The 25,066-nt window shown below is 43.0% G+C and overlaps 1 protein-coding gene across 2 annotated transcripts in view; it reads left to right on the top strand.

The window, feature by feature from the left end:
• e4f1 (E4F transcription factor 1) overlaps window positions 1-25,066 on the top strand; it is a 45,006-nt gene that overhangs the window by 2,280 nt on the left and 17,660 nt on the right. For both annotated transcript variants that reach the window (XM_038820140.1, XM_038820139.1), the window contains exons 2-9: window positions 10,294-10,448; window positions 11,149-11,239; window positions 11,865-12,082; window positions 12,834-12,954; window positions 13,761-13,940; window positions 15,582-15,733; window positions 17,996-18,208; window positions 23,137-23,242. In XM_038820140.1, the coding sequence (XP_038676068.1) occupies window positions 10,294-10,448; window positions 11,149-11,239; window positions 11,865-12,082; window positions 12,834-12,954; window positions 13,761-13,940; window positions 15,582-15,733; window positions 17,996-18,208; window positions 23,137-23,242 (1,236 nt within the window). The remainder of the gene's footprint in view (window positions 1-10,293; window positions 10,449-11,148; window positions 11,240-11,864; window positions 12,083-12,833; window positions 12,955-13,760; window positions 13,941-15,581; window positions 15,734-17,995; window positions 18,209-23,136; window positions 23,243-25,066) is intronic.

The raw sequence follows: 25,066 nt of genomic DNA, 5'->3' as shown, positions 1-25,066 counted from the left end.
AGAGAAGGTAAGTGTCTAGGGCAGGCTTGTCCAAGGATGTGGCCTGTGAGCTATTTTTGAATGGTCTGCCATGTCCTCGTAGTGCAGATAATGGTTCAGCCTCAAAACTTGCTGGACTTAATTTCAAAAAATGCTCAGTCTGGTCAGCCAATGACAGGCTGGTTTCTGCATGCTGCATGGCAGCCACTGGTGACTTTCTCATTTTTAACTTGGTTTATTGCTATGTCATTGCTGTACCATTCCTCAGCAATTGTTTCTTAAAACCTCAACTACCTTAAAACTCAACTAGCTGCGGGGGGGGCTGCGGTTGGAGATTTGGAGGGGGGGGGGCGCGGGCGGGTGGTCAAGATAGGTCACGGGGTGGGTGGCCAGGGCAGTGGGGGCTAATGCTTGGAGGGGGTTGGGATGGTTTGGAAAAATGTTGGGTGCATAGTCAGGTTTGTAGAGGGGTGTCCTGGGGGGGGGGTCATGGATGTGGGGGCATCCCTTGGGGAAGAGGTCAGGGATATGGCGGGAGTCCTGTAAAAGGGTGGGTTGGGAATGTGGAGGGAATCCCGTGGGAGAAGAGGGGTCGGGGATGTTGGGTTGGGGGGGGGGGGGGGTGTGTCCAGGGGGGGGGGGTGTGTGTCCAGGGGTGGGGACCAGGGATGTGGGGGAGTCCCGGGGGTGGGGGATTAGGGATGTGGAAATGGAAAGAGCTCTGTTGGGGATGTGGTGGGAGCCCCATGGAGGGGGGTGAAGAGGGTCTCTTGGAGAATGGTCTGGATGAGTACAATAGTTATCCAGAAGTTAGAAGAGGCTAGAGTAACTATTGGTGTAACCCTGGCGGCACCATCTGAAGTTAAAGATTTAAATTGTGTTTTAGGGTGGTTACCAATGCAGGGCAATTGTCCAGAGAAGTTTGCACTTCTGGGAAAATGCTGTGCAAACCCTTACCTGTAAAGTTCAGAGAAGGGTTCCCCAGCACATCTTTGGGGTACCCCCCAAATTTGATGCAAGTGAGCTTGGAATTATGGCTCCTTAGTCTCAAATCCCTGAATGCAACAAAAGAAGGAAGATTATTTAAAATGAATGGATGAGCCACCCACAATTCAAAATATCTTATTCACACAGGAGGCGACTGATTTTTCATATAATGTTTGTTATTAGAAAGTAAACCAAACATTTCTTTGTGGCATCTGACCATGAACCTACCATCCATTGACTGAATAGTAATTCAACTTTGTGGCTCTGAGACCGATTCACCTCCTCAGAATAACATTTATCTTATTTAGTATGATCTGGTTTGCTTGTATCGGTTAACTTCGCTTGAGCAGTACATTGAGGAACCTAATGTCTTTAAAAGTTTGAACTGATCATGCTTTACTTTCAAACCAAAAAGCCAGCCAGGCATATTCTGCTGTTTTTTCCTGACCTTGGGGCAGAAGTAGTGGATACATCATTTTCCTCTAACTCTGGCCATGCCAGTTTATGGCAGGTTAACTGTGTGCATTCCGCATTTTCTTCACCCCACTGCTGGCAGCTGTGTCTTCAGTTGCTTATAGCTCAAACCCTTGAGTCCCCTCCCTAAATCTGTCTCTCTCTTCTCCTTTAAGATGCTCTTTCAAATCAAGCTTTTGGTCATCTTCATGTCTCCTTGTGTGACTGGATGTCAAATCTTTTTTGGTAAAGAGTAAGATGTGTGTTTATGCACAACCTTTAATTATAGTGCCTTTAAATGGAGTAAAATGCTCCAAATTGCTTCATAGATAGAGGTAAATATAACAAGAGCCAAGGTATAGATGAGTCCAGATAGGGATTGTAACCAATTGATTATTGTATATCGCTTTTAACAATTTTTAGAAGCAAGTAACAAAGATTACAAGGGAAGAGGCTGGGAGAGTGTTGTGAAAATGTCTAATTTTGTGATTCATTGTTCTAGAAATATAACTTTTAGAATCACAGTCTCACTACAGTGCAGAAGGAAGCCATTCGGCCCATCGAGTCGGCACCGACCCTCCAAAAAAACACTCTACCTAGGCCAACTTCCCAGCCCGCACTGCCCTATCTCTGTAACCTAACCTGCACATCTTTGGACACTCGGGGAATTTAGCATTTAGTTTCGGAATTGAAGTTTTTAAAATAAGGTAATGGAAGCACCTGGTTTGTGAGGTTGGTAAACAGATTTAAAGTGACTGCAATTCAAAGATGGCCTGTTTTTATTTAATAAAGGCAGGGTAGGGAAAGCATGGTGGCACAGTGGTTAGCACAGTTGCTCACGGCACCGAGGTCCCAGGTTTGATCCGGCTCTGGGTCACTGTCCATGTGGAGTTTACATATTCTCCCTGTGTTTGCGTGGGTTTCGCCCCCACAATCCAAAAGATGTGCAGGGTAGGTGGATTGGCCACGCTAAATTGACCCTTAATTGGAAAAAATGAATTGGGTACTCTAAATTTATTATTGAAAAAAATTAAAGGCAGGGTTAAAGTGGAAAAATACTAGGGCAGCATGGTAGCGCAGTAGTTAGCACTACTGCCTCACGGCGCCGAGGTCCCAGGTTCGATCCCGGCTCTGGGTCACTGTCCGTGTGAAGTTTGCACATTTTCCCCGTGTTTGCTTGGGTTTTGCCCCCACAATCCAAAGATGTGTGGGGTAGGTGAATTGCCCCTTAATTGAAAAAAATGAATTGGGTACTCTAAACTTATTTATTTTTTAAAGTCGGAAAATACTGGATAATGGGAGTCTTGGTGGAGATGAGATGTTTACCTTATTCATGTCATTTCTCAGATCATAGGAAGATTGGAAAGCGACTGGTAAACAAGGGAAAGTCTTTAAAAATCTATATATTTTTTGGATCAAAGGGCATATTTTGGAAGATGAAGTTAATTAGTTGAAATCTCCATCTTGGACATCCTGGGGGTAGGCACGTTGCCATGGGGATGCAGGGATGTACTAGTTTTGGTTATATCTGTTGTGGTTTTTCAAACATTGAATTTATGACTAGAGCAGGTACTTCTTGGAAATTCGCAGAAAGAGAAAGCTGTCATCAGTTATAGTTCGGTCCGAGGAGCAACTTTGAGAAGCAAGGAGAGAATTTGGCAGAAGCTCTGGACCAGCAGCAAAAGGGGTATCAAAAAACAAAGGGGTTTTCTCATTTTGGAGTGACTGAGCAAGAAAGCACTGAGGCCCGCACTTGAACTTGGGTGTCCAGAATCATGAGCTCCTTAAAAAGAGAGTTGAAGGGTCACCTAGCTGGATGCTAATGGAAGGATTCCAAGAAATCGTCGTTCGACGAATAACAGGAACAGGGAGGAAGATCAAAGTGAATTCCTAAGAGTTGAAGCACACCTTGGTTTGGTCCCAGGAGAAATTAATAAACCCTCAAGACCACGCGAAGTATAACAGTAGAACAAGGAGTGTACTGATGAGATTTTCGGACTTAAGTAGAACAGAGAACATACAGTGCAGAAGGAGGCCATTTGGCCCATCGAGTCTGCACCGACCCACTTAAGCCCTCACTGCCACCCTATCCCCGTAACCCAATAACTCCTAACCTTTTTGGGCACTAAGGGCAGTTTATCATGGCCAATCCACCTAACCTGCACGTCTTTGGACTGTGGGAGGAAACCGGAGCATCCGGAGGAAACCCACGCAGACATGGGGAGAACGTGCAGACTCCACACAGACAGTGACCCAGCGGGGAATAGAACCTGGGATCCTGGGGCTGTGAAGCCACAGTGCTAGCCTCTTGTGCTACCGTGCTGCCCTTGTATATAACGTATATAACAATAAGTTAGTGGCCTTTGCTTTGTTTAACTTTTGTACTGCAAAACATTTTTGTATAAAATGTGAAACCTTGTGGCATAATTCTTTCAGTTCATAACCAGGTTTTCACATTTGTTTTTACAAATTAATGGTCTCGCTTGAGATCATACCAGAGATAGGGTGGTGCGTATTGTAAGAAACAGGTCTGAAATAGCTCCAATGTCTGAAATTGCACTCTCAGAAGATATGTCGCATACAGTAAATGTCACACTTCCTGTTATATCTGCTGGTCACACCTGGTTAGTAGCCTCCTCCATTGCAATTAAGTATCCTCTCACTCATCAGAAGCAATGGTACAGGAGATCCTGGAACATCCCAAAGTGCTTTATGATCAATGGAAGTATATTTTAAAATGCATGCACAAAACAACCGCCACAAGTCCCCTCGCTGTGAATAAATGAACAATCACATGATTTTTGTTTTAGGTGCATCTGATTAGCAAAATCCACTGTTCCAGTATACCAGTTAAAATCTTGCCTTTCAAAAAACTATTTCCCTTACCTATCAGTGCATTCAAAATAATTGACCTCAATATATTCCACATTAAACTGAATCTGGCATCTACCTACTCATCCTATTATCCCACCAATGCCTTGTAGATTTTTACAATCTGCCTAATTTACAATGCCTCCCAATTTGCAGGCATCAGCTCATTTCAATATTGTTCCCTCAATCCCCAAGTTCAGAACATTTTTGCATATATAATAAATAAAGTTCTTACTTAACCTCTGAAGCATCACATACCAGTCCTGTCCAGTCCAATGGATTTCCAATCCATAGATACATACATAGATACATAGAAGATAGGAGCAGGAGTAGGCCTTTTGGCCCTTCGAGCCTGCTCCGCCATTCATCACGATCATGGCTGATCATCCAACTCAATAGCCTAATCCTGCTTTCTCCCCATAGCCTTTTATTCCCATTCTCTCCAAGTGCTATATCCAGCCGCCTCTTGAATATATTCAAAGTTTTAGCATCAACTACTTCCTGTGATAATGAATTCCACAGGCTCACCACTCTTTGTGCGAAGAAGTGTCTCCTTATGAAAATGAAAATTGCTTATTGTCACAAGAAGACTTCAAATGAAGTTACTGTGAAAAGACCCAAGTCGCCACATTCCGGCGCCTGTTTGGGGAGGCTGGTACGGGAATTTGAACCGTGCTGCTGGCCTGCCTTGGTCTGCTTTAAAAGCCAGCTCTTTAGCCCTGTGCTAAACCTTATCTCTGTCCAAAATGGTTTACCCTGAATCCTCAGGCTGTAACCCCTGGTTCTGGACACACCTATCATTGGTAACATCTTCCCTGCATCTACCCTGTCTAGCCCTGTTAGAATTTTATAAATCTGTATGAGATTCCCCTCATTCTTCTGAACTCCAGCGAGAACAACACCGACCTAGTCACTCTCTCCTCATATGACAGTCCTGCCATCCCTGGGATCAGTCTGGTAAACCTTCGCTGCACTCCCTCGAGAGCAAGAACATCCTTCCTCAGAGAAGACCAAAACTGCACACAATACTCCAAGTGTGGCCTCACCAAGGCACTGTACAATTGCAGCAACACATCCCTACTTCTATACTCGAAACCTCTTGCAATGAAGACCAACATACCATTCGCCTTCTTTACCGCCTGCTGTACCTGCATGCTTACCTTCAGAGAATGGTGCACAAAGACACCCAGGTCCCGCTGCACACTCCCCTCTCCCAATTTACAACCATTCAGGTAGTAATCTGCCTTCCTGTTTCTGCTTTCAAAATGAATAACCTCACACTTATCCAAATTATACCGCATCTGCCATTGGTTTGCCCACTCGCCCAACCTGTCCAGATCTTGCTGTAGGATCCCTGCATCCTCGTCACATTTTCACCCTCCCACCTAAATTGGTATCAACTGCAAACTTTGAGATGTTATATTTTATTCCCTCATCCAAATCATTAATATATATTGTGAAAAGCTGGGGTCCCAGCACCGATCCCTGTGGTACCCCTGTGGTTACTGCCTGCCAATTTGAAAAGGACCCATTAATCCCTACTCTTTGTTTCCTCTCTGCCAACCAGTTTTCTATCCACCTCAGTACATTTCCCCCAATCCCATGCGCTTTAATTTTGCACAATAATCTCTTATGCGGGACTTTGTCAAACGCCTTCTGAAAGTCCAAATATACCACATCGACTGGCTTCCCTTATTGACAGTACTGATTACCTCTTCAAAGAATTCCAACGGATTTGTCAAGCATGATTTTCCCTTCATAAATCCATGCTGACTGACTGATCCTGCCACTACTTTCTAAATCTTCCGCTATAAAGTCCTTGATAATGGATTCAAGCATTTTCCCCACTACCGATGTTAGTTAATTCTATAATTCCCTGCTTTTTATCTACCTCCCTTTTTGAATATCGGAGTGACGTGAGCTACCCTCCAATCTGCAGGGACAGTTCCAGACTCTCTAGAATCCTGGAAGATGACCACTAATGCATTCACTATCTCCAGCGCCACCTCCTTAAGCACCCTGGGATGCAGATTCTCAGGCCCTGGGGATTTATCCGCCATCAGTTTTCCCAGCACCATTTCTCTACTAATGTTGATCTCCCTCAGTTCTTTCCTCTCACTAAACCTTTCATTCTCCAACATTTCTGGGATATGATTTGTGTCCTCATTTGTGAAGACAGAACCAAAGTATGTATTTAATTGCTCAGCCATTTCTTTGTCCCTTTTTATTCATTCCCCTCTTTCTGTCTGCAATGGGCCTACATTTCACTTTACCAATCTCTTTCTCTTCACATATCTGCATAAACTCTTAGTGTCAGTCTTTATGTTCCCTGCAAGCATCCTTTCGTACTGTACTTTCACCTTCTTAATCAATCCCTTTGTCCTTCTTTGCTGTATTCTGTTGCTCGTTCTGGTGAGTGTGCTTTACACTCAATTGGCTCTGTTTTATTACTTAGCTCTAGATTCGCCAGGTATCCTTATGATACCACCACGAGGTTCAAGTTCAGATCAATGACTCAATACACCAATTAGTAAGGTTCAAATCAAGACACGTTTATTAATACACAGTTAATCGCTACTCATGCATATAATACTAAAAGACTAGGCTATTCCTACCACTAACAGGCCAATACTTATCTGGATAAGGGAACCCGCTGGGTCAGGGAACAATGGCCTCTTGCTTGATCCTGAGTCTGCAGGCTTCCAGCTGGTATGGACTAAGGGGTCAGGAGCATCTATCTCGTAGCGTGCATTGACTGGACACTTACTTGATGGTGCAGCAGTTGGCCAGGCATCCTTCTTATGGTCAAGTTCTTCGAGAGCTGCTAAGATGTTCTGCTGGGAGGGCCGGCTAAGAGAGTGAACTGAACTTAGGACCTGTCTTTTATAGGTCCCAGGGGCTTCGCGCCCTTTTGGGCAGACCCGAGCTTACTTCCAATCGATTGGATCCCAGACCAATCGATTGGTTTGAATTCCCCAATACTGGGACTGTTTCTCGATCGCTGGGCGGTTCTTCCTGGCTTATTTGTCTCCTTTGTTTCGGACTTTCTGACTTGCTATTGAGTGTCTTAAATGTAGCTAATTGTTGTAGCTATTGTTCCCGGGGATCGCTCATCAATATGTATAACTGCTGGTATCAGTGCTGTCTGCTTTCTTTGCAGGCAGAATACACAGGAACTCTGCAAAACTGCTTGTTTGGTTACACTGTCCATTTTTCCCTGCTGTCTTTGTGTTTCTCCATTTTGTGTGGGGAAATGGCCAACTCAGGTGGCTACATTTCTAAACTGCTCCCAATCCTCAGACCGATTATTTTTCTTGGCCAATCTGTATGCTTCTTCCTTGGATCGGATACTATTTCTAATTTCCTTTGTAAGCCATGGATTGGCCCTCTTACCCCCTATGCTTTTGTGTCAGACAGGAATGAATAATTCCTCCATGCGTTCCTTGAATGTTTGCCATTGTCTATCCACTGTCATCTCTTTAAGTAACTCTCCCCAATCTATCAAGGCCAACTCGCGCCTCATAGTTCCCTTTAATAAGATTCAGCACCCTAGTCTCCGAATCAACTACTTCACTCTCCAACGTGATAAAAAATTCCAGCATGTTATGGTCGCTCATCCCCAAGGGGTCTCGTACAGCCAGATTGGCAATAATTCCCTTCTCATTACACAGTACCCAGTCTAAGATGGCCTGCTCTCTAGTTTGTTCCTCCATATATTGGTCAAGAATGCCATCCCGTATATACTCCAGCAATTCATCCTCTACAGCATTGTGGCTAACTTGATTTGCCCAATCTATGTGAAGATTAAAATCACCCATGATCACTGATATTCCGTTATTACATACATCACTAATTTCTTGTTTAATGCCATTCCCAACCTCACCAGGGCAGTTTGGGGGACTATACATGACATCCACAAATGTTTTTTGTCCCTTGGTATTTCTCAACTCTACCCATTGTTATGGGCCAAGGTTTAGAGAACCCCAAAGTGTATCATGGAGTTCACCTGACACACAACTTTTACTTGATTGTGGTATGGGGAGCACACGGCCCACTCTATAGGTGTGGTAGAGCAGAAACAATGTTTATTCTATGAACTCTAAGTTAACCTTTTCAAAACATACAGTGAACATCTTAGCAACCATCAATTCAAATAACCCCCAAAGACTACAACACTAAGTAAATCTTTAAGCTTTCCTTTTTAGCATCCATACGACTGAAAAACAAAACCTTTATCAGAAGCACATCAGGTTAAAGTCACTACTGAAAACATTTATAATTCTGAATTCACCAAATGATCAAGAGATAGTCTTTTGATGGCAGAGAGAACAGCAGTACACCTGCTTGGTCTGACTTCAGCTCCAACACTGAAAACAAAACTAAAACATGCCCTGCAGCAAACAGCCTAAAATGAAAGTAAAAAGCTGACAGACAGCCCAGCTCCACCCACACTCTGACATCACTGATAAACACCAATTTCTTAAAGGTACATTTCTTAAACACCCGTTTGCTTAAAGGTACTCTCACATTACACCATACAGATTCCACATTGTCAGAACTGATATCCTTTCTCACTATTGTGTTAATTTCCTCTTTAACCAGCAGTGCCACACCACCTTTTCTTTTATGCCTGTCCTTCCTAAATACTGAGAACCCTAGGACATTCAGTTCTGATCCCTGTTCACCCTGCAGCCATGTCTCCGTAATCCCAATTATATCATACCCATTTATATCTATGCGCGATTAGTTCATCCACTTTATTGCAAATGTTCCGTGCATTAAGGCACAGAGCCTTTAAGTTTGTCTTTTTCACAATGCTTGTCTTGCTCCCAATATTTTTCTCTACTGCACTGTTTGAATTTTCTCCTTGGTTTCTCCACCTATCACTTTTCTTATTCACTTTTCTACCTTTTGCTTTTGTCCTTGCTCCCTCTTTCTCTGACTCCTTGCGTAGGTTCCCATCCACCTGGCATTTTACTTTAAACCTTCCCCAACCGCTCTAGCAAATAGCCCCCCTTGGACATCTGTTCCAGTCCTGCCCAGGTGTAATCTGTCCAGTTTGTACAGGTCCCACCTCCCCCAGAACCGGTCCCAATGCCCCAGGAATCTGAAACCCTCCCTCTGACACCATCTTTTCAGCCATGTATTCATCCTCTATATCCTATCATTTCTACTCTAACTAGCACGTGGCACTGGTAGTAATCCTGAGATCACTACCTTTTGAGGTCCAATTTCCTAACTTCCTTCCAAGCTCCTCGTATTCTGCCTTTAGGACCTCATCCCTTTTTTTTCACTTGTGTTGTTTGTACCGATGTGTACCACGACCACTGGCTGTTCACCCTCCCCCTCCAAAATGTTCTGTACCTGCTCCAAGACATCCTTGACCCTAGCACCAGGGAGGCAACATACCAGCCTGGAGTCTCGTTTGAAGCCACAGAAACGCCTGTCTATTCGCCTTACAATTGAATCTCCTATAACTATTGCACTGTCACACTTATTACTCCTCCCCTCTGCAGCAGAACCAAAGCTTCATTCTACCACTATTGTTTGCTTTCTATTCTTTAACAATTTGTCTATCCAGGTCACCACATTTCCCATAATCCTCTGTGATATTACTTTTGCCATAAAGTGTTTTGTGCATTAACTTATGGATTTTCAAATATTTTATATCCTCAATTTCCAATGTATTTCCCTTATCTGCCCTTTTGTGTCTTCAAATAATTTTATAAAGTTGGTCAAACCTTTTGGAACACAAGTGCTACTAGTCCTGATCTAACACATGATGCAGCAAAAGTTGAAATAAGACTATCTGATCCCTCAAGCCTGTTCTGCCTTTTTAGATAATAGATGATATGTCCTTGGCTCCAATTATTCTGTAACTTTTGATATCGTTGTTTAACAAAAACCTATCAGTCTCACTCGAGTAATATGTGTTGTATTGTCTCTGGGTGGGTGGTGAGGTTGTTATGTTTGCTGCACTAACTCTTGAGAGCTTCTTTGCAGAAGAGCATGATGTTCACAAGTGTGGCCGCTGTCAGACAGAGTTTTGCAACTTGGAGGCTTTCATTACCCACAAGCTACAGAAAGCCTGCCAGCGGATCCAGGCTCTATCCACTGGTGACTCTGACCATCTGCATGTCCACCAAGCAACTCCCAAGGTAATTGGTGTTTCTGATTTCAACTCCATCTGCGATCTATTGTTGTACTTTCCTCTGCTACCTGTTTTTGTTCCTATTGCTGCATTTTTTTTAGTTCTTTCACTACTCCTTCCTCTCCTCCTTGCCTGCATCTCCATCATCTGCATCTCTCTGTTATTATTCCTTACATTACCACAGTGACTGACTACAGCTCAAAATACTTTATTGACTGTGAAGCACTCCTTGATGTCTTGAAGTTATGAAGGGTGCTTTACAATCTTTTTCTCTTTCGTTCTTCTTTTTCCCTTTCTGGCTGTACTTCCCACCCTCATCCCGTCTCTCTTTTCTTATTTTTCTCTCTCTCTGTCAACTTCTCTCTGTCTCTCCCTCTCCCTATTACAAATATCCACCACTGCCCCCTCCCCATCCGCCTCATACCAACTTTAGAGGGAACTGGAAAAAAACAAAAACATCAGATTTTGCTTCTCTGTAGGTGATATGGATGGCGAACTTTTGAAATGGACATGTGTCATAAAATTCCCTCTTTGGAAAAGGGTTTCGCTGGTGGAGAGAGCTCCTGTTTAAATTTGACAGGGCAGCAGGCATTAGTTTTGTTGAATTGTCCTTCTGATGGAAGCTGAAACATTTGTGGAACTGAGGCAGGTTCTGTCAGCTTGGAGCCCCGTGTGTCTCTTAAACCTCTTTCCCCCTCTACTTCCAGGAATCAGTGTCCCTGGATTCGGCAATTACTCTCACGCAGTTGGTTGTGGCTTCTCTATCACAGCCCGAAGCAAACAATAAATCGCACTCAGGTGAGGAATTTCAGGAAAGACTTTTTTTTGTGTGAAGTTTGCCACAGGTGACAGGTTTCAGCTCTGGGATTTTAAATAATTGCCATTTCAAGAATCCACTGCTGGCATCAAGCACTCCCAGGTCAGGTATGGCATGGTTCAGGTGCAGAGTATAGCTCCCATTACAGTGTACTGTTATTGTTTCTCAATCCCAACATCAGGCGAATGCTCTGGACTGTAGCTATCATGTGTCTTTGTGAATGATTTGGTTAATTAAGCACAGTTTTGTAATGTGGCTAGAGATGCATTAGAACTGGATTGAGACAGACCATGCTCATTTCACTTAGAACAAGCAGAGAGAGCCTGTTAACTCTGGTGAAATTTGAACACAGGTTCTAGATCAAATTCACCACCCCATGAAATTAGCCGCTACAGTTTCTGTTTTTCAAATTTTGGATTTTATGAGAAGTTGAAGGCTTGCGAAACTTGGAATGATGCTGGCTGTGGCTTTAAAAACTGAAATGTCCAAGAGTCACTGTTGTCTGGATTCAGTGCAGTGCTAGGGCCTCTTTTGGGATGAGTCGCATCACATTGTCTTGGATCAGTGCAGTGCTCTATCTCCTAATTTATACACTCTTGTTTCTAGATGATGGGAACAGCAAGATATGCCAGATCTCAGAGGAGCAATTGTGTGAATATCCTCAGTTGCAGCAGAGCGAGCAGCCCACCAGTGATGGAGGTGATGACCACGCATGCGAGAAAAGCACAGAGGAAGAGAATGAGGCTGAAAATAAGGGATTTGAGATGATTCTAACTGATGAAGGGCGATTCGTGTGTCAGGTCTGCGAAAAGACCTTCAAAACGGTCAGTTAAATCACCTAGACTTTGGGGAGGGGTTGTAATTGCAGACTATGTGCTAGATTGTGAAGAGTGAATGAAATGGAACAGCCCTTTTGCTAGCGTTAGGTGAGTGTACATGAGAGGTTTTCACTTTTTTTAACCCCTTAATTCAATCTCTGTTTGGGTTTAATAAACCTTTGAGACTAGTGTAAGGGAGTTGTTGTACACAGTACTTGTGCACCTTTTAGCTATTGGATGAGTGGCAATGGCAGATTGTGTCTTGCCATAGGAATAATTGACTGTGCAAGGTTGGGGAGAAATAGATGAATTAAAAAAAAAATAAACAAGCAAAATGTTGTAATTTGAAAAAAATACAGAACATCGTCCATGTATAACACTTGTAAGAACTGTTGACCTTTCATAGCAGGGGTGTGCCCCTGTTACTTGTGAGCCCTGAGCATCGTGGGTGCCCTTAAAAATGGGGTATGCAACGTTATAGTTGTGGAACCACAGCACCTCCTGCCCCTTTTCTTCATTTGGACTCATTAATACTGCCCATTAATAAAGAACTCATCAGTAACTCCTTGATGTGGTGAATGAAGTTAATTTCTACAGCCGTCACAAATATCAGCTCAGAAGTTCAAGGTATCCTGGTAAGTTTACATGATTTTAAAATAGAAAGGTGTGTGTGTGCGTGTGTGTGTGTGTAAAAGAGAATAAATTGAATCTGCCAGTCCGGAACCTGTTTTCAGAGGGTCTGATGCTATACTTGCAGGCTGTCATCCTAAAGGCACACATGGTTACCCATAGTGACAAAAAGGCTTTCAAATGCAAGATTTGTGGGATGTCATTTAGAACAAAGGGATCTTTAGTTAGACACAACCGACGGCACACAGGTGAGAAAAAGCAGGCAAGGCGGCTGGGTTTGGCTGTATGTAACGCAGTTGTGCATTTCAGTGAGCGCTTTCTTAGCTTCTGTCGTTCTTCCTCCATCAATTACCATATTTAAAGTCTCTGGTTCACTGGATGCTGTTGGCACTTTTCTCTGATCCTTTTTGGGCCATTTGTGGGTCTGAGTGATCCTCCAATCCCCTCATTTCAGAATGGAGGATTTGGCACTTTCCATCCGTCACAAATTAAACAGCACCCTGTGTTGCTGATTGGCTCTCTATTGGTTTCAGTCAAGCTCTCTGGTTGAGTTGGTGCCCAGTATTTCCTCCCAGACAGGTTTACCCAATTGTTGCTTTCCTTTCCCTGCTTTCTGTTGCTTGTCATCTGTGTATTTTTGTATGTACCCTGTTGACAAAGAAAAAGTCCTAAGTGTAATTCTAACCCTCCCCATATCTATTTTGAGGAAAATTTTACTACTTTACGTATAATTTATTGCATAGAAACAGGCCATTTGGTCCAATTGGTTTGTGCTAGTGTTTATGCTCCACACATATTGTAAATCTGGAATAATTTCATTCAGATTCCTAGTGAAATCCGAGTTAATGTTCCCTTTCCAAAAGTGAATTTTATTTGATCAATCCATGTGTTAACGTGTTCTTAGTTAAAGATGTTTAATTGTTCAGCAGCTTGGTGGTTTTAAATTACTGAGCTCTCTGGAGGGGTTGGGTAAATGTCCAGCATATTGACCAGTGTTGGAAGATTTGTCAGAGTTTGGACTGGGGTTTTAACAGCTGTTACGGTGTCTCCCCAGATGAGCGGCCTTACAAATGCCGGTTGTGTGCGATGAGTTTCCGAGAATCTGGAGCCCTCACTCGTCACATGAAGGCCATCACCCCTTGTACAGAAAAAGTAAAGTTCCAGCAAATGAAACTGGTTTCGACACCTTACCAGGAAGAGCCTGAGCCAGTGAATAAACCTGAGATTCAGGAAGGTACTGCATTGACCATGTGTTCTTCAACATGTTGATCCATTGGGACTCTGGCCATGCATTTCATGTTAGATTGAGGTGGTTTTAAATGTGGATTGAGACTCGGACGAATCATGAAGTAGGTTCTTGCCAGTTCCTGATTAAAAAGGCTATTGGATTTGCAAGGGAGTGGAGTACAAAAGGAGGGAAATTCTCTTTTTAAATAGTTGTTCAAAACTCTGAATACAGCCCAAATCGAGTATCATGCTCAGTTCTGGTCAAGGATACCTTGGAGAAGATACAAAGTGTAACTGGAGCTGAAAGTGTAAAATGTATGAGGACAGATTGCATGGACTAGACTTATTCCCTTGAATAGAGAAGATTAAGAGGTAATCTAAATTAAGATGTTTAGAATGACTAAAGAAAATTGTACGGTGGAGAGAAAGAACTAGGAACCTAAAACAAGGGGGGGCATAACTTTAAAATTGTATTTAGGCCATTCAGTTATGGTGTCAGAATGGGCTTCTTTGTACAAAGGGTTGTGGAAATCTGAACTCTCTCTCCTAAAAGGCTGTGGATGTTGTTCAACGATCTAATTGAGTGGCTGAATGACCTCCAGCTGTTCCTATGTTATATGTTATTCCAGCCTGAGGAATGCTAAGCAGCATTTTTATTGTGTTAAAACATGTGGAGAGAAAGAATAAGGTATCCTGTTGAGACCATTCTGTTGCATATGTTAGGCATCCAATTCTTCAGCTGTGGTCAAGTAGTTGAAGGAAAAGTTGATTAAAAATACAAAATTACATGGAAATTTACCAAGATGTTCCATCAAAAACATTAGACAGCACATGTATGGAGTGGATTAATATTATGTTAGAAAACCACCTGTTGGATAGCACAGTGGTTAGCACTGCTGCCTACGGCGCTGAGGACCTGGGTTCGATCCCAGCCTTGGGTCACTTTCTGTGTGAAATTTGCACATTCTCCCTGTGTCTGCGTGGGTTTCATCCCCACAACACAAAGATGGACAGACGTGCGGGTTAGATGGATTGGCCACGCTAAATTGCCCTTAATCAGAACATAGAATATACAGTGCAGAAGGAAACCATTCGGCCCAGCGAGTCTGCACCGACCCACTTAAACCCTCACTCCCACCCTATCCTGTAACCCAATAACCCCTCCTAACCTTTTTGGACACTAAGGGCAATTTAGCATGGCCAATCCACCTAACCTGCACGTCTTTGGACTGTGGGAGGAAACCGTAGCACCCGGAGGAAACCCACGCAGACACTGGGAGAACGTGCAGACTCTGCACAGACAGTGACCCAGCGGGGAATCGAACCTGGGACCCTGGTGCTGTGAAGCCACAGTGCTAGCCACTAATTGGAAAACAATAATTGGGTACTCTAAATAAAAAAAAAGAAAACTACATGTTCTCTTGTTTCCTGAGACTGCAGGAGAGAGGTTATTGGTGTTCCAAAGCTCTCTGTCACAGATGCACAGAGCACGTTCACATCACCAGCCATCAGCAGTGTTGATTTTATTGAGCAAAATGGTGTGGTGAGCCTTGCATTTGTTAAAAAGCAGCTGAGAGTTAAAGTGATGTAAAGCTCAGCAAGTGTTTTCTCACTTTCTGCCCTTGTTCAATATCTTCTTAACTTCCAGTAAACAAACAGATTGTAGAACTGGCAACACCAAATTCTCCAGATACGACAGCCGTGATCAATGTGCTGACAAATTCTGAAGGAAACATTGAGGAAGTGCAAGTACATAATCTGAGCCATGGTCTGGATCCTGATGTTGAACAGAAATCAGAGGTAAATCTTACAAACATGCTCTGATATTTAATGTTTAAAAAGTCATCCCCTTTCATGTTGGATAAAGAGGGAGTTAATCCAGAAATAAACTTATCATTTGTACAAGATATAATTTATCTCCATTATTAAATGGAACCTTACAATTTCATGATTCAATTGACCTACAGACAATGGTATGATGACACCTGTAATTCTGTGCCTTATCCCTTACTTGAACAGGATTGGAACATTTGTTATTCTTCAATCCTTTGGGCCAATTCAAATTTCCAGAGAATGTTAGAAACTTCTGATTTGTGCTTTGGCTACTTCCCTGCCAAGCTCCTTTAGTATTTAGGACTTCCATTGATTTAGGACTTTTCTATTTTTGCTCCCAATAATTTTTGAAAACTGTTTCCTTTTGGATCTTCGTCTTTATTTGTTATTGTTCCTCATCAGGTAACCTGACTAGCCCCTTGTCTCTTTCTCCATTGAAAATTGAAGCAAAGTACTTAATGAGCAGCTTCTCTATTTCTTGGGTGGAACTCTCACCTCTGAGTTAGAGGGTTGTTTATGGGGCTGGTTTAGCTCACTGGGCTAAATCGCTGGCTTTTAAAGCAGGCCAGCAGCACGGTTCGATTCCCGTACCAGCCTCCCCGGCAGGCGCCGGAATGTGGCGACTAGCGGCTATTCACAGTAACTTCATTGAAGCCTACTCGTGACAATAAGCGATTTTCATTTCATTCATTTCATTGTGAGTTCAAATCCCACCCTAGAACGGTGAACACAAAATTCTAAGCTGGCATTCTACTGCAGTACTGAAAAGGTTGCACTGGGGTACGTGAGTGAATCTGTACTGTTGGGTTCATGGGTATTCAGGATGGAGGTTGAAGATTACAGTTCCTGTCATGTCAGGAACTGGCGAAAGTGCAGTGAGAGTGTTTCCTGTCGTCAGTGCTTCCAGGGAATGTTGCTGCGAAGATGAGGGCTGATAATGGTGCATGTGCAAGGACGATCTGCTTGGAGAGGGTGTGAAAAGCTGACTACAGACTGGTGTTTTGCAGCACAAAAACTAGGCCATATGACAGGGGAGTTGGGGACAGATGGCAGGGAAGCTCAACTCCATGCAGCTGAAGTGCTGGGTTAGCTCCGTGGTACTGAAGGAACTGGGGCTAAGAAAAGCCCCAGAGGCTCTCGATAGCTCGGTGCACCTAACACCTGGTGCTCAGGGATGCCCAGGAGCAGCATTTACTCAATGCAGCTAAGAATTGGGGCACTGGGAAACCCAGGAGCAGTATTTACTTGGTGGAACTGGAGAGTTGGGACTTGGTGATGCACAGAAGCATTTGTCGGCAGCAATGTGGCTGATGAGCTGGGACCATGCCTGTGTTTAGATGCTAAAGTGTAGCCTGGCTCAGCTGGAAAAGAAAACCAAGAAGGCTGGACCGTGGAGGAGATTTGAGAGAGATCTGGAATGGTGTGGCTTTTGGGTGAGGATTATACCTGTGGAACATGGGTGGAAATCAGATGAGCTGTTTGGAGGTGAAGAACTGAAATGCCTTGTAAGGAAGAAAGAGGTTTAAAGAACTTTTGTGGCTCTCGGCGATGACAGATGTCTGGGACCTGTCTTGTGTCTTGGTTGGGTCTGCTATTTAACGTGCAGTTTGTAGTGTGTTGGACCTCAGTTTACCTGTTAATTTATGTCCATCTCATGTTAATTCTGTATGTGAGAATATAATACAGTCAGCAGTGACTGGTTTGTTGACTGTTTTTTGTAGTAAAAAAAATCTTTTGAGGGAATATGATATGAGGGAATGTAGGGTCTATTTGGAAAGGTGAGCCAAAGGGCCTTCCTCATCCATAATCATGTTTTAATCATTGAATTATTGATCAGTCCTATTATTCGTTTTAAAATCTTTTTTTAATGTAATTTTAAAAATAAATTCCACTTAAGGAACAATTTAGCATGGCCAGTCCACCTACCCTGCACATCTTTGGGTCGTAGGAGTGAGACCCAGGCAGACACAGGGAGAATGTGAAAACTCCACAAGGCCAGGGACTTGAAGCTAGTTGGGATTGAACTCAGGTCCTCGGTGCCGCAAGGCAGCAGTGCTAACCTCTGCGCCACCATGCCACCCTGATCAGTCCTATTACTGTATATGGGAATCTGTGTATGTGTGAGGAACAATTCTAAAGTTTTGTTCCAAAAGAATGCTTTTGGTCAAACAATGTATATGTATTGAACTGTTGAAGAGATGATGATCAATGTTTTTCTTTATTCTACAGTCACCTGCTTCCACCGAGCTGCCTACAGAAGGAGAGGCTGGCAACGAGAACCTGATCTGTCAGGCCATGAGGAATTCTGGGATTGTAATCGAAACTGTAACAATTGGGGAAGATTCTGAGAAATCCACAGAAGCATCTCCATTGACTGTCGAGGGAGGCATTGAAGAGGATGTCAGAGAGGATGATTGCAGTGAGATGGAGGAAGATGATCAGGTACCTTTTAGTGCATTATTTTACCCAATGTTGGTTCAAACAGAACATTGAGATGTGGACCCCTCAATCCTTGGAATCTGTTTTTAGTTGAACACAGCTATTTTCAGCAAAACAGATCTCTGTCAAAATACTACACACTAGAAGCATCATTCAGACCATAGACACATGTCTTTAGTTTCATAGTTTCCCTTCTCTGCTGCTTTCTTTGTGTGGTTTCAGAAACACTTCTCTCTGAAAAATAGCATAGCATAGAATAGATTTCAAACTCTCCAGATATCTAATTCCCTTTAGAACATAGAACATAGAACAGTACAGCACAGAACAGGCCCTTCGGCCCTCAATGTTGTGCCGAGCCATGATCACCCTACTCAAACCTACGTATCCACCCTATACCCGTAACCCAACAACCCCCCCCCTTAACCTTACTTTTATTAGGACACTACGGGCAATTTAGCATGGCCCATCCACCTAACCCGCACATCTTTGGACTGTGGGAGGAAACCGGAGCACCCGGAGGAAACCCACGCACACAGGGGGAGGACGTGCAGACTCCACACAGACAGTGACCCAGCCGGGAATCGAACCTGGGACCCTGGAGCTGTGAAGCATTTATGCTAACCACCATGCTACCCTGCTGCCCCTTTGTTTTGCCTATTGTGTTAGTTTATCCTCAAGTTCATTGGCAGCCACCAAAACCTGACAGCCACAAGAGCTTCTGCTTCTAGTTCTGTTCCAAAAATTTTCTATGGCCATTATCTAATCTATTCAAGCTATAGCATCTATTTGCAGTTTTATCTTGTCTGGGCTATTCTTGTGAGATCTCCCTCTTGTGTTATCAAAGGATCTTTCTCTGATAAGTGATTATTTCCTGACACACTTCTGGCCACACCATCAGTGCTAGCAATATAGTTTCTTACTCCACTCTTTCATCCCATTCTGTCAACCCATGGACCTCGCTTCATTCAACCAATATTTAAACTTACCAGTACCCTTTTCTGTACGGGCCACAATTGCCTCATCCTTACGTTCACAAGAACCCTCTGGAATATTTATGACACGAGTATCCACTCTAGGCAATTGGTTTTTGGGTGTGATAGTTCTTTGTGTCATGGTCACTCTCATTCATCATCGGTAATTTCTCATGTCAAGGATGATTCTTCCTTGCGGAAGGCTGGGTGGAAGTGAGTTTTCAGTGTTGACAGTGGGTTCGCTGATGGCTAAAGAACCGTGTCATGGCCTTGGAGGCTCTCCCACAGTGAGGACTTTGGTTGTTGGTCAGTAGAGCTGGTGGCGGATTGTTGTTTCAAGAAGCTCCCCTTTCTGTCTCACTTGCCATTTTCTCTTACTGGCTACTCTTGTTGGTTGGAAGCCTTTGATACTATTTTGATGATGAGTAGCTCCTTTGGTCACATTTGGACATCTCCTTCCCATGTGTTGATTTAAAAAAGATAAATTTTGAATACCCAATTCTATTTTTTTTTTCAAATTAAAGGGTAATTTAGTGTAGCCAATGCACCTACCCTGCATATCTTTTGGGCTGTGGTGGTGAGACCCACGCAGACAAGGGGAGAATGTACAAACTCCACACGGACAGTGACCCGGGCTGGGACTGAACCCTCCCCATGTGTTGATATTAGTAGTGCAGACTTTTATGAAAGTTTTGAGATTGTTTTTGAAATGTTTCCTTTGGCTCCTGTGTGAGCGGTCTCCCTGGGCTTGGGTCTGAATATAGCACCTGTTAGGGCAGTCTTGAGTCAGGCATTCTGACAACATTTCCCATCCATCTCAGCTGATGTGAGATTAGCATGTCCTCTATACTTGGCAAATCTATGTCTTGGAAGATGCTCATGTTTATCATTTTGTTGTTTCCCTTGCAATCCAGCAATTTAAAATCTAGAAATCCCCAAATTGAATTTTGTCAATCTTTTATGCAATCTGTTAAAGTCCGTGATATATTCTTCCATGGAATGACTATTTGTTTTGTGAAATCTTATCAAAGTTTTCCCACGCCTCTTAGACATTTAACAGGTCATCGTTCTTGTACATTCCATCACAGAACTCGAGAAGACCCAAACCTTCATCGCTCTCCAACTGATTGAAATTTGTCTTACAAAATACTTCCCTTTTCATTTTATTTCTTGCAGGAGTCAGCTTTGTCAAGGCCTTACTTTGTTTTTTTTTGACAGGGCCTAATCAGTGTTCACATGTGCATTTCATTCTTCTGCTGGTCATATGGTTCAAACTCCAATTATTACTGATAACCATGTCCTGACAATTTACACTTACTTTCTCTGGTTATTCAGAATGACCACAATTTTTCTGTGTGAAAAATCTTTTCTTAGTTTCAAATTTTCACCTTTAGACACCAATCCTCTGATACCATATTTTACTCCAGAAAGCTATGTGATGAAGGATATAATTGAATCAAATCTGTACACACTTTTACAATCATTGATTTACAAGAGTTACACATTATAAGCATACACAGTTTTGGATTATGTCTATTTGTACTATTTGGGGGCTTTTTAATACTATATTGCGGACCGTATCTATTAGGACACGAGTGAATCCTCGGTCCACCCGTGGAAGTCCATCACCTGCATGTAATTAAACACAATTAAGATATAATTAAGAGTGGTTGGTGGGGCACCACGGTGGCGCAGTGGTTAGCATTGCTGCCTCACGGCGCCTAGGTCCCATGTTCGATCCCGGCTCTGGGTCACTGTTGTGTGGAATTTGCACATTCTCCCGTGTTTGCGTGGGTTTCGCCCCCACAATCCACAGATGTGCAGGGTAGGTGGATTGGCCACGCTAAATTGCCCCTTAATTGGAAAAAATGATTTGGGTACTCTAAATGTAAAAAAACAATGGTTGGCACTGGTACCTCACTGCGCCAGGGGCCCGGATTCAATTCCGACCTCGGGTGACTGTGTAGAGTTTGTACATTCTCTGCATGTCTGTCTGAATTTCCTCCAGGTGTTCTGGTTTCCAAATAAACATCTGAATCAGAGTACTATTAATCATTATTTATTCTTCTCACAGTCCAAAGATGTGCAGGTTAGGTAGATTGGCCACGGTGTTTGGTTGTCCAAAGGTTAAATGGTGTTACGGGGTTAGGGCAGGGGATTGGGTCTATGCAGGGTGCTCTTTCGGAAATTTGGTACAGACTCAATGGGCCAAATGACCTCCTGCTGCATTGTATGAATTCTCTCTTTATTAACTTCCATTCTTCAAACAGCAGCATCAGTTGAGCTTGTGGGAATCTTGTGCATTAATTGACTTTTTGTTTTCCTCAACAATAGTGATAGCATTTAAATTCTAATTAATGGGCTATGAAATGCTTTCGGGCAGACTTGTCCAGGCCTCTTGCGTGTGGGGCCACATTTCTTCTCACTTGAGCTGATGAACAAAATTTTGGAAAGATGCGATTCGGCACAACATTAAATATATTTTTTTTAATAGAGGTATGAACAGAAGAAACAACTTGCAAAGCAAAACTAAAGCAATATCATGGCAATAAACTGATCATTTGAAAAAAGAGTAATTAATAAAGATGCCCATTAGAGTATGAGAAAGTGTATGTGAGCATGTCTGGCTCACTCTCAGTCTTAGGGCACTCACTTCCCTCTCCCACTGTGAAAGTGGGTGAGAGTATGTGTTGGTATTTGGGGGTGAGGGTGAATAAGAATCCTGAGACAAGGAGTGGGCCGGACACATACTCGTGCACTTTCTCTCTCGTTCACTGTCTCTCCCTCACTCTCGCTTGCTCACTCTCTTTCTGTCTATCTCTCACACTCTCTCACTGTCTCTGTCACTCTCTCTTTCACACGCTCACTTTCTCACATGCTCCCCTCGCGCACGCGCCCTCTCCCTTGCGCACGCATCCTCTCCCTTGCGCACGCGCCCTCTCCCTTGCGCACGCGCCCTCTCCCTTGTATACGCACCCTCACGGCCTCTCCCTCACGCACGCGGCCTCTCCCTCGTGCACACCATATCACCAACTTAGCAACATTGTGAGAGCAACCTTCACCACATGGATTACAGCAGTTCAAGAAGAAGGCTCAGTCCTATCTTCTCTGGGGGAAACTAGGCAATGGCCTCATCAGAAGAATAAATAATGATTAATAGTACTCTGATTCAGATGTTTATTTGCTTTGCTATTAAAAGATGCAGTGTCAAATGAAAGAGAAAATGCTGGAAAATCTCAGCAGGTCTGGCAGCATCTGTAGGGAGAGAAAAGAGCTAAAGTTTAGAGTCCGATGACTCTTTGTCAAAGCAGCAAAGATGCAATATCGTTTGACTTAATTCATCTTTCTGGCAAAGCAGTTCATGTTTCAAACAATCTTGTGTGCAAAGAAATTCAACTAATTTTAAATTGATGACACCTCATAACTCACTCCCTAATCAGTTGAAGTAGTTTTCCTCTATTCATTGCATCTAAGCATTTTAGGACTTGAAAAATATATTAAAATTTCTTCTTAACCTTGTCTACTGTAGTGGAGCGAATCCCAATATCTTATCTCAGTCCTAATAATCATATTTTCATACCAATATCAACCTTGTGCCACACAGGGAAATCTGTCTCCTTCCAAATCTTGAGCAGGAGTTTTGAGCAGTAAGCTCAGGAGAGGATCTATATTTCAGTCTTATGACCTTGAATCAATAAGGCTTACTTTCTCTTGTCTGTGTGTGCCAATCTGATTGTAGATCCTGTCTCTGGAGCTGCGGAGGTTCCCTGCTAAGTTCCTTCTAAGCTGTGTGTCACCCTTAAGATGACATTTAACTCATGAATTGACAAGAGGGGAGCCATGTCCTTCGCCTAACATCTTCCCCAAAAAATGGGTTATGGGGGAGGATCTGACGGTTTAGTACTTTTCATGGCACTTTCACTTTAATTTAAATATGCCTTGCACTTTTTGTATATGCAGGTAAACTCAAAAAGTGAGAGGAGCTACAATAGTTTCCAGTGCCCTCACTGCAGTCGAGTGTTCAAAGGAGTCAGCTACCTCCGTCTGCACATTAAAGCACATTTAGGTGAGTAAACAAGGCACATGATCCATACACTCGTGTTACTGTCTCTTGTGCTCAAATATTTATTGAGTGTGCTTTGGTTTATAGTTCCTTCCTCACTTCAACAGCAACTTGTATCTATATTGTACTGTTAACATAGTAAAAAGTCCCAAGTTGCCCACAGGAACAATTAGCAGACAAAGTTTGACATGGAGTCACATTAAAAGGATATTAGGATAGCTTAATCAATGAGCTAGGTTTTATGGAGTGGGGTCTTAAATGAAGGGAGAGAGGCAGGGAGGTTTAGGAAGGTATTTCTAGAGTTTGGGGATGGGGTGACTGAAGGCCAATGGTGGAGCAAATGAAATCGGGGATATGCAAGAGGAAAGAGTTGGGGGAGATCATAGTGGGTCACCAAAATAATCATCTCTTCATATCAACTCAGAATTTTTAAGAATTGAAAAAGACCATTAGTTTGAATAATTTTGTTTGTTTTTCATCGAACAATTCCAATTTCTTGCCATGTCCTTCAATCCCTTCTCTCTTCTTCCTGATGAACACATCAGTACAGCTCTCTGATGGTCAATGCATGGCACTGCTTTTACCAGATGTGCTGGTCTGGACATTACAGGAGTAGATCTGTTGCAGCTTCCCTCTGTTGCAATTTGTCTATAAATCTAGTTATTTATTTTGCTTTATATGCGCTCCCTTTGCAGCCAAATTCCACGCTTCATGTCTGAGGTATGATGCAAGTGAGTGCAACACATTTGAAGGTCACAGTGTTGTTTTATTGTTACCTTTCAAGACAGGCTTGTGCTCTTGCTAAATTTAATCCAGTGGTTAAAGAGAATTTGGTTTCCTGGCTTCCGATCACATCTCTATGACCTCCTACAACTCTGTACGATCTCGGGTGGCATTGTGGTGCAGTGGTTAGCACTGCTGCCTCATGGCGGTGAGGACCCAGATTCGATCCCGGCCCCGGGTCACTGTCCGTGTGGAGTTTTCACATTCTCCCCGTGTTTGCGTTGCTCTCACTCCCACAACCAAAAGATGTTCAGGATAGGTGGATTGGCCATGCTAAATTGCCCCTTAATTGAAAAGAAAACAATTGGGTACTTTAAATGTATATAAAAAACCCGTAAGATCTTTGTGCTCAATTCAGTTCTGGCCTCTTGCACAGCCCTGATTTTGTTCACTCCACAATTGGTGGCAGTGTCCTCAGCTGCCAAGGCTCTAAGCTCTGGAACTCCCTCTCTAAATCTCACTAACTCTATTTTCTCCTTTTATAATGCTCCTTGTGTTAGCAGGTCCTCTTCATGCGGCTCAAGTTCAAAAAAAATCACTCTTGTAAAGTTCTATAGAATGTTTTATTACATTAAAAGTGTTTTACAAATGCAAATTTAGTAAAATAAAGATTCCCGACTACCAGGAATGGAAAGTGCCGCACTGGATGCTGATGCAGCCACTGTTGACCATTTACCATACTAGGCTCCCAACTGCCTGCTGGGCCGTGCATTTACAGCATTGGATCCTTGGACACCTTTTTTGTATATTTGGATAATGAAAGCTGGATAGGACTGATGGAGGAGGATCAATACACTGATACTATATAGAGAGATGGTATAGAAACATTGAGAGATCAGTGACCTTGCATGGAAGATATTCTGGATCATAATCTTAGAGTGGACAGAGTGAGTTTAACACAGATATAAAAGGGGGATTAGTCTCTAACACATTGATGGTTTTCAGTTTCAATCATATGAGATGTGAATCTGCTCTTGAAGTTAACTTTCTGCCTTGACCGTGAGTAGAAAGAATAGGGGGAGAGCCCAAGTTTCAGTGGTCTTT

This window comes from Scyliorhinus canicula, chromosome 15 (assembly GCF_902713615.1).
Source record: "Scyliorhinus canicula chromosome 15, sScyCan1.1, whole genome shotgun sequence".
NCBI classification, from domain to species: domain Eukaryota; kingdom Metazoa; phylum Chordata; class Chondrichthyes; order Carcharhiniformes; family Scyliorhinidae; genus Scyliorhinus; species Scyliorhinus canicula.
This window is presented reverse-complemented; position numbering and strand designations above follow the sequence as displayed.